The sequence below is a fragment of the Lynx canadensis genome, chromosome A1, assembly GCF_007474595.2.
Source record: "Lynx canadensis isolate LIC74 chromosome A1, mLynCan4.pri.v2, whole genome shotgun sequence".
Lineage (NCBI taxonomy): Eukaryota > Metazoa > Chordata > Mammalia > Carnivora > Felidae > Lynx > Lynx canadensis.
The window spans coordinates 82823611-82839583 of NC_044303.2; the positions used below are offsets into that span (position 1 = coordinate 82823611).

Below are 15973 nucleotides of genomic sequence, written 5' to 3' on the forward strand. Positions count from 1 at the left end.
GCCCCTGAATGCGCTTCTGTGCTACAACGTGTCCACCATGGGCATGTGATGACACCCCACAATCTGAAACGAAAACAATATTGTGATTTTGTCATTAGCCAATTCCTCTAATCATGCCATCTCCAATATTATGCCTGTGATTTCAACAAAGATGAACAGCTCAACAGATATTCTAATACCACTGTCACTTCTTCCTTCTCATGGAAAACCTATCCCAACCAGATAAAAACCAGAGAGAGAGGAATGGCTTAAAATGGCTAAAACTTTCTATAACTAACCCTCAAGTCAATTAAACCCATTGCAAGTAAAAATAAATAATAAATAAATAAATAAATAAATCTGGAGTAAAAATATCTGTCCAAATTATTATAGGCTATTCAAAGATAGACAGGAAAGGGGGCAGGATGGGAAGCAGGAAAGGGAGGAAAAGAACGGGAAAGGAGAGGGAGAGGAGAGGGAAAGGAGGGGAAGGGGAAAGTCTGCTGAAGGCCCAACTCTCTGACCTTTTCCATGAGCACAGGGGAGGTGAGCAGTGGGCATCAAGATGGCATCACTAAGCTACTTAAGATCTCTTGAGAAAATACCCTTTTGGAACAGAAGGATCTTCAATTCTCCTTTGCTAAGCTTCCTCTTGCCCTTTCTTTCCTTCCTGGCTTGGGCACCATGACAACTGTCAGGTGACCCAGCAAACACAGCCCTCAGCAGCCTGCACCAAGGCCGCCAGTGGAAGGGAGCAGTGGGTTTTGCTGTTTGAGATGCAGGGACAGCGCACCTGGGAGAAAGCCTACCAGCATCACCGGAGAAAGGTAGGAAAGGCAGGTGTCAGGGCACCCCCCGTAAAATGCCAGCGCTTTGTCTGGAAACCAAAAGCTAATTTTATTTTCAGAGATGGAACGGTTGAAATGATATTTCCTTAAAAGGTTGGTCATGTGTGTTGCCACACAATAAAAATTCTGTTAAGTGGATTATGGTTATTTTAGGACTCTGAATTATGGCGTGTTTATAAAGTACTTAATTTTTCCTAAATGATTTGAAAGTGTGTTAAGACACAAAGATCCAGGGACCCTCTCCCCTATCAAAACAGCATGTTCCAGGGAGAACTAAAAACTGACTTTTAGCTCTACTAGGAGATATGCTATTATTTCCATTTATTTATTGCAAATGTGGGTATCATTTGAGAAGGTCACCTTGTGCTTTCAAAATGGCCTGCCATAGTGGCCACTGAGACGTCAGTGGGGCCATCCAACTCCACGGTGCTCAGTCGGTGCTGTCTCTCTGTGTCTGTGTTTCTCAAAGTTGAGAAATGCTCTTAAGAAGGGAGCATCGTGGGGAGGCAGTGTTTCTCTGTGATGTTCTGAAGGCATCTCCCCAGGGCAGGGACCCAGGGTTTCTGCAGGATACAAGATCCAGGCTAGCCTTTCTACTCCTCCCAGGATTCTGCCTGCCTGGGTGGTGGGGACACTGTGTTCTCAGGGAGGTCATACTTACTTCAAGGCTGCTCCAGTGCCCACGCACACCTGGCCCTGCACCCACTAACCTCCTTGGGAGCCTGGCTTTCCTCAGGCTCACCCCCACTTCCTCAGACCTCCAGGCTTCCTACGATCTTCTCTGTGCCCTCTCTTAAGAAGCACACCCTCTTCCCTCTCTGGTTCCTGTGTCTACCATCTCATGTCACCACATGATTGATGTAATGTGTTTATTTTGTCCTATTTGTTCTCCCATCTGGGAGGGCGGTGACTGCATTCTGCTGCTATGATATCCTCAGCACCTAGAGCACATAGTGAGTCACGGTTAGCAAATAGTGGTTGGCAGGGAAAAATTGAAAGAGAGAGTATGACAATAAGTACAAAATCAGTTGGCATCACCTCTTTGAATAACAGATAAGAATGTAAATGCCATGAGAGTTTTGTTCATGGATGTGTCCCAGAGACTAGAATTGTCCCCGGCAAGAGGTAGGTGATTGATAAACGCCCCCAATGTAAGTGAGTAGCTAGGCTCTATGCCTAAGAGACTGTAAGACAAAGAAGATTTGAAATGGTCAGGGTGCGAAGTGGGGGGCTATGAAAAGGGAGAGCCAGTAGCTGGCATTTTGTGTGGGACCCAGGTGTGGCTGTGGAGTGTGAAATCACATGGCCCTGATGAGTGCAGCTCCGAGACGTCCCAGAAACAACGTGGTTGCTGGGCCTAAGAAGGCAGCGCTGAAACACTCCGATATGGCGTGGCCAGCAGCAGAAGGCGCGGACCCAGGAACTCACGATCCCAGCATCAGGTGTTAAAGGGAGGGCCATGCGTCTTACCTGAAAGGGAATGAAGTGAAGACAGGGAGCCAGTCTCAGGTACAGTCAACTAAGAAAGCTGAAAAGAAGGGCACGGTGGGTACACAAGGGGGCAACCGGGGCCAGAGGGACCAGCCCAGGTGGGGGTGGTGCCAAGAGTCCCAGCAGAGGCTTTCTGGCAAGGAGAGGAGAGGTCAGGACAGGAGGACATCAGAGGGCAGAGGGCGCAGAGTGCTGGCAGGGCCATCCTGTGGTGCAGACCTCATGGTGGGAAGACGAGATGCTCCAGATGGGGAAGGCCCCAGTGAATGACTGGAATCTGGGCCTGAGCAGAAGGGCGTTGGAGCAGAGACCACACGGCCCCCCCTGGAGGCAGCAGGGAGAGCCAGCAGGCCTCCTTTTACCACCCCAGACCTCACCACTTGGCACTAAAACTTAAACAAATCCTTCTTCCTTATTAAGAGTAAGAGGAGCCAGCTCTTTAGAGTTATTTAGTTTCTTACTGCTTGGCTTCCTTGGGAACATAAAGGACTTTGATGCACTAGAAGGGGGAAAAAAGATTTATGGGAAAGTGCTGTGCCCAAAGCATCTCTAGAATCCAGTGCCTTGTCGTCAGTCTGGCATCTCAATAGGACCTTCTATCTTAGAGCCTGAACACCCATTCATGCTAAAAATAAAACTAAAATAATCTTAATATAGAAAAATTGTTACTGATATTTCCCTAACATAATAAAATATGAATATCTCGGCTCTAAGACAGTATCTCAGTTAATAGGGAAACACTAGGGGGACCTGGGCAGTTCAGTCAGTTGAGCGTCTGACTTTGGCTCAAGTCATGATCTCGCAGTTCATGAGTTCAGGCCCCACATCAGGCTCTGTGCTGACAGCTCAGAGCCTGAAGCCTGCTTTGGATTCTATGACTCCCTCTCTCTCTGCCCCTCCCCTGTTATTGCTCTGTCTGTCTCTCTAAAAAATAAATAAACATTTTTTAAAAATAGGGAAACACTCAAGGTATTCCCTATGAAGTAAGAAATAAAACAAGAATGCCTACACTCTTATATACCCTTTTAAATTGTGTTGGAGGTATTAGCCAAAGCAAGTAGACAAGACAAATCCATTAGGCATGAAAATGAAATGAAATACGTATCTGGCTTTTTTTTCTATTTGTAGATGAAATGACTAAATATCTGAAGAACCCAGGAGAATCAATAGAAAATCAAATTTAAATTGGGAAAAGTAATTGCAACTTATATCACAAAAGGTTAATACCCTTATATGCAAGGATCCTCTAAAAATAAGAAGAAAAATGCAAACCACTCCATATGAAGATGGGCAAGTGATATGAACAAAAGTTCACAGAAAAACAATTGCAAACAACTCTTAACCTACAGAAAGTTGGTCAATTTCACTTATAACAGAGACATGCAAATGAAATTTGCACTGTAATACCATTTCTCACGTATCAGGCTGGCAAAAATGCCCCAGATTGTTGGCAGTGCTCTGGGGACAGAAGCAGTGTCAGCAGCGCTTGTGGGCACGCAGCAGAGAGCAGCCCCACTGGGGATTTAGTGATACCTAACGAAACTGCACATGCACTTGGCCTCTAGCCCAGCAGTACCCATTCCAGAGGCACACTGGCAAAGATCCAAAAAGAAATTGCGAAAGATGCTAATTGCTGCAATATTTGTAATAGCAAAATTGGAGCTAACCCAAATGTCCATCAAAAACAAGCTGGGTCAGTAAGTTAGGATGATGCTTTTACATGATGAAGTACTATGCAGGTCCAAAAAAGGAATAAGAAACCTCTCTATGGACCACTATAGAATTGTGTCTATAATATATTGTGAGATTTAAAAAGCAACATGGAGAAAGATGTGTAAAATGTGCTACATTTATCCAAAAAAAAGGGATTGAAAATATATCTATATATACTTATATATAAATATATTGACATACACACACCTATTATATATCCTCATATTTTCAGAAATGAAAGGCGTGACAGCAAAATTAGACTTGTCATCAGGAAGCAGGGCAAAGATGACAGGGACCTCTTAGAAAAGGCGCTTGTTTGACAGATTTGACTTTGGAGCTAGGTAAATATGTTACATATTATAAAACAAAATTAAACTTAAAAAGCATTCCAAATACCGAAAATAAAATGAAGCTGAGTGCAGGTGCAATTGGTTTCATAACCATATTGAGAGGAACTATTTCAGTTGTCTTTATGTTTTACATTTATGTGTTTCTTTTTTATTGTTGAGGTAGAGTTGACACACAATGCTGTATTAGGTGTGCACCACAGTGACTCGACAGTCCTACACGTTGCTCAGGGCTCGTCACCATGAGTGTGGTCACCATCTGTCACCATACAGGGTTGTTACAGTTCTCTGTGTGGTACTATTCATCTCCCTGACTTATTTGATAACTGGAAGTTTGTACCCCTCACCCCCTTCATCCATTTCACCCATCCCCCACCTCTCCCCCCTCTGGCAACCACTGGTTTGTTTTCTGTATTTATGAGTCTGGTGTTTGTTTGGTTATTAAGAGTCCATATTGTCTTCCTCTGACTTATTTCACTTAACATTGTATCTCTCTGGATCTATCCATGATGTCACAAATGGCAAGACCTCACTCTTTTTTATGGTTGAGTAATATGTGTATATAGTATATGTATATAGTGTATATACATAGCATATATATAGTATACATATAGTATATATATATGCTATATATAGTGTACATATATGTATATAGTATATGTATATACTGTTTGTATATACTATATGTATATACTATATGTATATAGTATATGTATATACATATAGTATATGTATATAGTGTATACATATATACATATACTCTCTATATATTATATACAACATAGAGGTGCATATATCCTTTTGAATTAGTGTTTTCACTTTCTTTTGGTGAATACCCAGTAGTAGAATTACTGGATCATATGGTATTTCTATTTTTATTTTTTTGAGTACTACACACCAGTAGCACTTCCATACTGTTTTCCACTGCACCAACTTGCATTCCCACCGACAGTGGATGAGGGTTCCCTCTTCTCCACATTCTCACCAACACTTGTTATTTCTTGTCTTTTTGATACTAGCCATGCTGACTAGGTTGAAGTGATCTCTCACTGGATTCAATTTGCATTTCCCTGATGATGAGTGATGTTGAGGATCTTTTCATGTGTCTGTTGACCATCTGGATGCCTTCCTTGAACAAATGTCTTTTCAGGGCCTCTGCCCATTTTTTAATTGGATCGTTTTTCAGCATTGAGTTAGACAAGTTCTTTATACATTTTAGATATTAAACCTTACTGGATATGTCATTTGCAAATATCTTATTCTGGATACTAACCCCTCATCAGATATGTCATTTGCAAATATCCTCTCCCATTCTGTAGGTTCCTTTTTCTCTTTGTTGATGATTTCCTTTGCTGTACAAAAGTTTGTCATTTTGGTATAGTCCCAGTAGTTTATTTTTGTCTTTGTTTCCCTTACCCGAGGGACATAAATATGTTGCCAATGTCCACGAGAAGTCAGTATTATTCTTATGGACCATGGGTGTTTAGGGTGGGATAAAGCCAATGAGTAGCTCTGATGGTGTCATTGAGAACTGGGAATTACAGCTCGAGAGAAGGGAAATACAGAACTAAGACTCATAAGCCCAGCTAAATGGAATGGGGTTCTGAACCGGAGCTGGAAGGATCAAATGGGCTTTGTCTATGGCAAAGGCCTTCAAAGAAAAAACCCAGTATAAACAAAACTAGCGGAGCGCCTGGGTGGCGCAGTCGGTTAAGCGTCTGACTTCAGCCAGGTCACGATCTCGCGGTCCGTGAGTTTGAGCCCCGCGTCAGACTCTGGGCTGATGGCTCAGAGCCTGGAGCCTGTTTCCGACTCTGTGTCTCCCTCTCTCTCTGCCCCTCCCCCGTTCATGCTCTGTCTCTCTCTGTCCCAAAAATAAATAAACGTTGGAAAAAAAAAAAAAAAACACAAAACTAGCACCCAGACCATGGTCTCTAAATGTCATTTCCCACTGACCAGGCTTTGCTGTAAAAATGGTGGATTCCCAGTTGAGATAAGATATTTACAAGATAACCCTGTATCACCTTGTCACTCCAGAAAGCAAAGAAGCTGTCAAGGCTATTAGCATTGTTTAAAAAGCCAACTGTTTGATAAAAACCCTCAAGAATGTAGAGATATGGGGCGCCTGGGTGGCGCAGTCGGTTGGGCGTCCGACTTCAGCCAGGTCACGATCTCGCGGTCCGTAGGTTCGGGCCCCGCGTCGGGCTCTGGGCTGATGGCTCAGATCCTGGAGCCTGTTTCCGATTCTGTGTCTCTCTCTCTCTCGGCCCCTCCCCCGTTCATGCTCTGTCTCTCTCTGTCCCAAAAATAAATAAAAAACGTTGAAAAAAGAAATTAAAAAAAAAAAAAGAATGTAGAGATAGAAGGATCATACCTCAAGATCATAAAAGCCATATATGAAAAACCCACTGATGACATCATCCTCAATGGGGAAAAGCTGAGAGCTTTTGCCATAAGGTCAGGAACACGAGAGGGATGTCCACTCTTGCCACTGCTATTCAACATAGTATTGGAAGTCCTAGCCTCAGCAATCAGACACCACAAAGAAATAAAAGGCATCCAAATAGGCAAGGAGGAAGTCAAACTTTCAGTCTTTGCAGATGACATGATACTTTATATGGAAAACCCAAAAGATTCCACCAAAAAACTGCTAGAACAGATCCATGAATTCAGCAAAGTCGCAGGATATAAAATTAATGCACAGAAATAGGTTACATTCTTATACACCAATAATGAAGCAACGGAAAGAGAAATCAAGGAATCGTTCCCATTCACAATTGCACCAAAAACCATACAATAGCTAGGAATAAACCTAACCAAAGAGGTGAAAAATCTATACACTGAAAACTATAGAAAGCTTATAAAAGAAATTGAAGAAGACACAAAGAAATGGAAAAATATTCCATGCTTTTGGATTGGAAGAACAAATATCGTTAAAAAGTCTATACTACCCAAAGCAATCTACATATTCAATGCAATACCTATCAAAATAACACCAGCATTCTTCACAGAGCTAGAACAAACAATCCTAAAATTTGAATGAAACCACAAAAGACCCCGAATGGCCAAAGCGATCTTGAAGAAGAAAACCAAAGCAGGAGGCATCACAATCCCTGTGTGGTACTGGCACAAAAACAGACACTCAGATCAATGGAACAGAATAGAGAACCCAGAAATGGACCCAAAAACGTATGGCCAACTAATCTTTGACAAAGCAGGAAAAAATATCCAATGGAATAAAGACAGCCTCTTCAGCAAGTGGTGCTGGGAAAACTGGACAGCGACGCGCAGAAGAATGAACCTGAACCACTTTCTTACACCAGACACAAAAATAAACTCAAGATGGATGAAAGACCTAAATGTGAGACAGAAAGCCATCAAAATCCTCGAGGAGAAAGCAGGCAAAAACCTCCTTGACCTCGACCACAGCAACTTCTTAATATGTCTCCAGAGACAAGGGAAACAAAAGCAAAAATGAACTACTGGGAGCTCATCAAGATAAAAAGCTTCTGCACAGCAAAGGAAACAATCAACAAAACTAAAAGGCAACCGACAGAATGGGAGAAGATATTTGCAAATGACATATCAGATAAAGGGTTAGTATCCAAAATCTATCAAGAACGTCTCAAACTCAACACCCAAAAACAAATAATCCAGTGAAAAAATGGGCCAAATACATGAACAGACACTTTTCCAAAGAAGACATCCTGATGGCCAACTGACACATGAAAAGATGCTCAACATCACTCATCATCAGGGAAATACAAATCAAAACCACAATGGCTAACGTTAACAACTCAGGCAACAACAGATGTTGTCGAGGATGTAGAGAAAGAGGAACTCTTTTGCACTGCTGGTGGGAATGCAAAATGGTGCAGCCACTCTGGAAAACAGTGTGGAGGTTCCTCAAAAAATTAAAAATGGAACTATCCTACGACCCAGCAATTGCACTGGTAAGTATTTATCCAAGGGATACAGGTGGGCTGTTTTGAAGGGACACATGCACCCCCATGTTTATAGTAGCACTACTGACAATAGCCAAAGTATGGAAAGAACTCAAATGTCCATCGACAGATAAATGAATAAAGAAGATGTGGTATCTGATACTCAACAATCAAAAAGAATGAAATCTTGCCATTTGCAGCTATGTGGATGAACCTGGAGGGTATTATGGTAAGCGAAATTAGTCAGTCAGAGAAAGACAAATATCATATGACTTAACTCATATGAGGACTTTAAGATACAAAACAGATGAACATAAGGGAAGGTAAACAAAAATAATATAAAAACAAGGAGGGGGACGGGGTGCCTGGGTAGCTCAGTCAGTTAAGCATCCAACTTCTGCTCAGGTCATGATCTCATGGTTCATGAGTTCAAGCCCCTCACTGGGCTCTGTGCTGACAGCTCAGAGGCTGGATTCTGCTTCCAGTTCTGTGTCTCCCTTTCTCTCTGCCCCTCCCCTGCTCATGCTCTGTCTGTCTGTCTCTCTCTGTCTCAAAAATCAATAAACATTAGGGAAAAAAATTTTTTTAATGAGGAGGGAGACAAAACAGAAGACACTCTTAAATACAGAGAACAAACTGAGGGTTGCTGGAGGGGTTGTGGGAGAGGGGATGGGCTTATGGGCAAAGGGCATTAGGGAGGACACTTGTTGGGATGAGCCCTGGGTATTATACACAGGGGATGAATCACTGAATCTATTCCTGAAATCGCTATAGCACTATGTGCTAACTAACTTGGATGTAAATTAAACAATAAAAAATAAAAGTCAACTGTCTCACTGGCCCCAGAGGGACATGTTGACTATCAAAAAGGATGTCAATGGCAGTGTACTGAAACACATCAAATATGTTTGAATTTTTTACTTCCTAATGATGTTAAACAGAAACACCTTATCCACCCCCTTTGGAAGGTGCTAAGAACAACTTGTTATTTTGAAAATTAGTAAATAAAGAGAATGCAGTTATCCTGCAAAAGTGAAGTGTAGACGTATTCCAGCAAATAAATGTGGAATGGATGACAGAATCAGAATGTTTCTAATTTTCACAAAAACAGAGATAAGCAGAAATGTGTACCTTGTGATAAAATATCACCATGGGGTAGTCTTGCCAAGGAAAAAAATTGAACCTGAATTTCTAACTATCAGTTTATAGGTAGTGCCAGGCATTCAGTCAGCAAAATCCAGACTGAGAAAGTCTACAGGACAAATTATCTGATTTCCCTACAACACATTGCAAGGGCAGAAATGGAGGCAAAAACTATAATTTAAAGAGGTGCAAGAGATACATCAAGTAAGTACAATTTATGGACCTTTTGACCTAGGTCCTAAGTCCAACAAGCAAACAAGAGAGAGGAGAGGGGAGGGGATAATAGAAGACATGTGGGCGGTGCCTGAATACTTAATTAAAGAACTGTTGTAGGGGCGCCTGGTGGCTCAGACAGTTAAGCGTCAGACCCCAGCCCAGGTTATGATCTCAGGGTTTATGAGTTCCAGCCCCGTGTCGGGCTCTGTGCTGACAGCTTGGAGCCTGGAGCCTGTTTCCAATTCTGTGTCTCCCTCTCTCTCTGCCCTTCCCCCGCTCACACTCTGTGTGTCTCTCTCTCTCTCCAAAATAAATAAACATTAAAATTTTTTTTTTAAAAAAGAACTTGTCAACTTGGTGTGATTATGGTATTGTAAGCATGTACTTTTAAAAGGTTCCCTATGTTTTGGAGACATATATTAAGATGTTTAAGGATGAAAAAGATTTGCTTGGTTTGATTTGCTACAATCTCAGGTGGGGCAGGGGCAGTGGGTGGGGGGCAGAGATGAAACCAGATTGGCCCCTAGTTGGCTTTGGTGAAGCTGAGTGAGACTCCATGGGGGTTTGTTATACTATTTTTCTCATTTTTATTTATGGTTAAAATTTTATACTACATTTTTTTAAATTCATAATTTTGAGTGGAAAAAGAAGCAGAGTGGGTAGGTAAACATGATTTCCATAAATTTAAAAAGATAATAATAGAAAATATTGGTTATGGGTGCCTTCATAGTGGTAAAAATGCAGACACAAGGTAGGAAGGATAGGGGCTGACTTCAGGATGGGGTGGCCTGGGGAGGTGCAGGGGGCGGGCTAAAGCAGGATACAGTGTCAGGTGCAATGTGACGTCTCTATAGGACAGGATGTTTGCGCTTGTTAATTCTCTATGGGGGGAGGGGCTCTTCAATATCGTTGCTCCGGTCTCTGCCCCCTCCCCCCCACACTTCTGAAACACATTGGTGGGACTCGTAGATGGTGCAATGAAGGAGGCAGAGCAGGGTCAAGGCTGCTGATCTTCCAGAGCCATCAGAACCTTCTATTCCATGTGCACACTCGTCTGGCAAAATCCAACTGGAAAGGACTGTTTACACTGTCTTCTAGCCACACCGGCAGCTGAGGTGGCCGAGGCTAGCCTTTCTGCGTCACTGGGGTGTCAGGCTCTTGCACTCGGCCAGGCTTGGCCACCTCTCCTGTGCTGTTGGCCCTCGAGAGCCTACACGGAGGATTATGCTTCTCTCCATTCTAGTACTCTCTGGACTGGATCTTTTCATTCGATAATTCTTCAGTTACTTTTAATTTTTGTCAGAGTAATGTAAGCACTTTTGAAAAAATTAAAAAGTACCAAAACACTTTAAGAAAAACAGCAGCTTCTCCCCATGGCAAAGCCCCATTCCAAGGCAGCCGTGCTCAACGCTTCTGGCAGTTTCTCCTGGTTTTGACCTCCATTTTTCAGAAGAATATGCTCATTTGCCGTATCTTCTCAACATAAATATAATAGGTTTTTATTAAGTCAATAACCAGTTATAATGACTATGCAAAACCACTTATTTTTGAGTCAAGTTGTAATTATATCTCCTTTCTTACAATTTCTTATAAGGGTTAATAGTTGCTTTGTTGTCACGTTGCTTGAGTTTTCTGTATATTTGTAGTTATTTTTTCTCAAATATTCCATCAGTCATCAAATGCTGATGAATAAATTCTCAAACACTCAAGAGCATCAAATACTCTTTCAGTCCCCCACCCCTCACCCCTCTTCAGCAGTCCTCCCTCCACCTTACTGCTTCTGGTGGGATGGCACGTTGTGTACGCTCTGGGCCCGCTGAGCTGATGATGTGCCGGGAGCTCCCTGTGCCGTCTCCCATGTTGAAAACCCTTTTCCTGGACACCATGTTTTCAGCACCTTGGTTTACGCCCTCGCTGAGATGAAGCACATCGTGCGGGAGCTTCCCAAGTGCAGCAGAGGTTTTCGTTTACTTGGGTTTGTTTTGTTTTGTTTTGTTTTTTCTTTTCTTTTTTGTCTCTGCGTTAAAAATGCTTTTATTCTCTCATCTCTCTTGATAGAAACTTTGGTATGAGATTCTAGGATCGAAATCACCTTCCCTCAGTATGTTAAAGGCACTGGCCCTCATCCTAAGTTGTGGTAATGAGACATGCTATAACAAATAGGCCCTAACATCATCCTCATGTAATCCCTGCTCCTGTGCCCGTGTGTGGGTGACTCCAGACCAGCTCCACTCACCTGTGGCTCCTCCACCATCAGGCTCTGTGAGGGGAGAGGACACAGAAAGCACACCTGCTTCCTAGAAAACCTGTCCTAAAACAGGAACTTCACTCTGCTGATGCTGTATTGGCAAGAATTCATCACATGGCCACTCCCAAGTGCCAGGAGTCCTGGGAAATGCTGTCCCTGACAGGACATCCATTTCCCAGGGACAGCTCCAGACTGCGGCTGGGGGAGCATGAGCTATGTTAACGGATGGCCAGCCCTCTGCTGCAGCCACCACCTTCTTTTAAATATCCAGTGCCATTCTGACTCCTGTGTGACTGTGGGTGCTTCTTTCCGGAAACTTCTAGGAAGGACCTCATCTTTATTACTGATGTTTTCACATTCTGTAATGACATGTTTTTATGTGAGTCTCTTTGAGTTCATTCTGATGGATCCTTTCATTTGAGAGAATCTAAAAATTCCTTCCCTTTCCCTTTTCTAGGAACCCTACTAGTTACATGTCAGAGACCCAATATCAAGCCTCTGGTTTCCTTTTATTTTCTCTTCTGCTGCCCATCTCTCTATTTTTGGCTCATTTTGGAGAGGTTCCTTAGTTTCATCCTCAGCTCCTTTGTTCAATTTTTATTTCAGTTTTAATTTTCAAGGGCTAATATCAGTAGTCATTTCTTTTTCCTAGGATCTCATTCTTGTTTTATGGACACAGCACCCTCTTTTGTCTCCCCAAGCTTGTTACTTACAGTTTACTTGGTGTTTTTCTCTGATCCCTTCATCTTCCCTGTTTCTTCCACCCCCTGTTTAGTGTCCTTATCTCTCTCATTTTCATGTTGGAGACATCCCTCCAGTGTCTGGAGAAGGAGGTCGTGGACATTGACTGGAGGCTTTACATACTCCGGCCAATCCGGTTGTGTGGACTCCCCATGTCAAGGCATGTGGTGTTTGGAGCAGTTTACTCTCCTTGGAGATCTGTCTGGGGAACCTGTGAAGTTTTAGGCACAGGGTTGGGAGAAGCACTGACCCCCACCTCAGCCGCACCCACTTTGCCCTCAGCCAGAGTCCCCCATACCCCATTTCTCCAGAGAAGAAGTTCTGGTATCTTCTGTGGGGAGAACTCGGCCACCTGCCTCAGGAGACAGTGAAGACAATGTCAAGGGTCTCAGTTTTTTGGAAAGACTCACAAAAGCCCCCACGCTGGGCCTCTCCAGGCATTTGTGGTTCCTGATATCTCTTGGTGCTAAGCCTGTCAGTGGTTCTTGGAGGTGAACCCTGTCACTTGCCATCATGTCCACCTTGGCAGCTGTCTCCAGCTGTTAGTTACTCCAGTTCCATCTTTTCCATCATACTTTCCCCCAAGATTAAACATCAGTTGGTGATTGTGCCAAGCCAATCTGTGCTACGGTGACTATAAAATGGCAACTTTTCAGTGTCTCCACTCTTTCTTCATCTTTCAACTGGCATGTCTCTGTGAGAAAGAGCTTCCTTTCATTTGTATGTAATGCGCATAATAGGCAAGAGGAGCATCTAGGAAGACAGTGTGTTCCAAAGAACTTGGTCAAAAGCAAGTGCTATAATAAAGCAAGCTAGTGTCATACTTTAATTTTTTTAATTTTTTAATGTTTATTTTTGAGAGACAGAGAGACAGAGCACGAAGCAGGGAGATGCAGAGAGAGAGGGAAACACAGAATCCAAAGCAAGCTCCAGGCTCCAAGCTGTTCAGCACAGAGCACGACATGGGGCTCAAACTCCCAAAATGTGAGACCCTGACTTAAGCCGAAGTCAGATGCTTAACCAGCTGAGCCACCATAGTGTCATATTTTTAATAACCATAATTAGCCTAAAATTTTTACCTGTAGCCCAACCAACTTGCTTCTAGATAGCCCCACCCAACACAGGGTTTACTGGCCACCCCCCAGACTACTCACCATCTTTATTCCTGCTCTGGAGTCACCAGGCATCAAAGCTGCAAGACTTGGGCCATTCTTCAGCACCCCTTTCTCCCTCATCCCCACCCCAACAGACACACACCTCCCGGGAGGCCTGACTCCTGCAGACCCTACCCACAGCACAGAGGCACACCTCTGCTCACCACCCCACAGCTGCATGACCGGATGAATACCCAAGCTGTGTGGCCCACCAGCCCACCTCTGCTCTTGTCTTCTTTCACACTCAGTGACAGAGAACCTCCAGGTCATGTATGTGTTTGTGTTTCTCCCTTGTTTCTGTTCTTTAGTCCTCCCTCATGTTAGGGGCCAAGCGCCAATTCCTGAGCATGCTTTTCAACATTCTTGCCATCTAGCCCTTGGTCTATACCAAGTATCTAGAATATGGAGGAGGGAGATTCCTTTTTATTGCAGATGGTAATACAGATAGCCCTCGCGCACTTACTCCATCACATTTTATTTTATTTTTAAGTACTTATTTTAGAAAGAGAGAAAGAAAGAGCACATGCATGACAGGGGCAGAGAGAGAGGGAGACAGAGGATCCTATCCACACTGAGAGCGCAGAGCCTGATGTGGAGCTCAGATTCACAAACCTTGAGATGTTGACCTGAACGGAAGTTGGACGCTTTTCCAACTGAGCCACCCAAGGCGTCCCAGTCTAACACATTTTAAACTGTAAATTTCTTCCCTTCTTTGCGCATTTTCTGATGGGAAACTGCAGAGATCGTTTTCCAGTTAATCAATGTTTCAGGTGCCTATCCTGGGCATGTTGCTGGAGGCTCAGAAAGTAGAATGAGGTGGACACGGTTTCATAATTCACAGTCTTAAAGGCCTGACAACAGAATAGAAATGTCCACTGGCAGTTACATTTCATGAGTCCTCACTCCATACCCACTTAATTCTCTACTTGAAAACGACTCATTTCCCAGGGCTGCCCCTTGGCCTCCGGGGGATACTTGGATTCTGAATCAAGCCCGAGCCTCATTCAGGAGTGTCTGTCCAAGGCTGACATGGTCTCTTCAGTGCCACAAACAATTATCTATAATTGTCCCCGGTGCCACAGCCCAGAAGCTGTCCAATCTGAGTTCATGTTAATTGCCGGCTAAAAGTGTGCCTGGGGTCACGTTGCCTCTCTGTGTCGCAGGTCCAGGATGCCCAGCCCCTCGTGGACACTCGCGCCCCACTGAGCCTCAGCCACCTCCACCTGAAACTCAAGAAGCTGAAGGTAATGCCAGTTCTTCCTCAGTTGCCCTTGTAACTGAGGGAACGTGGCCTCAGAAACCCCAGAAATGGAAACAGCCGGCTCGGCAAGGGATAAAGGTTCCCGTTGTTGACAATGCCGGGCCATGTCAGCAGCCCGTTAACCTCACTCCGCCAGCACAGGCGGGTAGTAGGGGCATGGGGACCCTTCTCCAGTCTTCCTGCGGACATTTGTCTGCAGAGGAGAGAGCGGAAGGGGCAGGAAGGCGCAGTGGCAGGGCCGTTCTGGAGCAATCGGTACCCTTCCTTCAAACAAGACCATTTCTTGACCTCCACAGATATTTTATTTCTTGAAGTTTAAGCTGTCTGGTGCTCATGGCTATTCTGACAGTAGTGCCTCCAGAACAAAATGCTGTGTGCTCTTTATGTGCCTGTTAGTGATGATATCTGAAGTGGGCAGAGCAGAAACTAAACGTCATCCTCAAGCAAATCAATAGATCAGTGAACTTTAAAACGTAAAACAAGAGATTTTTCATTTCCTCTGGGCTCCAATCTCTTCTTCTGCACAGTATAAAATCACCTCTCTTAAAACATGAAGTGGTTTCCTCATTAGCATCATTCACTGAGTTTTGGACGGTAACCCAATTTCACAAAGAATCATAGCGTTCTTGCTGTTACTTCCATTCTGAGCATATGAAATTTGGCCCCTTCCTAACGTATCCCGATTTATAGACAAAGGAGCCTGCATGTGTCATACTCGTTGTTGAAGCTTGCTACAACAGCTCTTGCTGATATTTGAAGAGGCGGTGTAAACCTGCAGTGTGCCCAAGTCAAAGGAAATGTGGGGTTGAAGGAATCCGCTAAGTAAATCTGCACGGTAATGGCCTAGATGCAGCTGGTGCTTCCAAAGGCCCCCCATGTGTCTGTGTG

The 15973-nt window shown here is 43.7% G+C and overlaps 1 protein-coding gene across 1 annotated transcript in view; it reads left to right on the forward strand.

The window, feature by feature from the left end:
• Positions 1 to 698: 698 nt before the first annotated feature.
• The window catches only part of CFAP97D2 (CFAP97 domain containing 2), a 35314-nt gene continuing 20039 nt past the window's right edge, over positions 699 to 15973 (forward strand). The window contains exons 1-2 of the mRNA XM_030314538.1: positions 699 to 806; positions 14988 to 15068. Of these exons, the coding sequence (XP_030170398.1) occupies positions 756 to 806; positions 14988 to 15068 (132 nt within the window). The 5' untranslated portion in view covers positions 699 to 755. The remainder of the gene's footprint in view (positions 807 to 14987; positions 15069 to 15973) is intronic.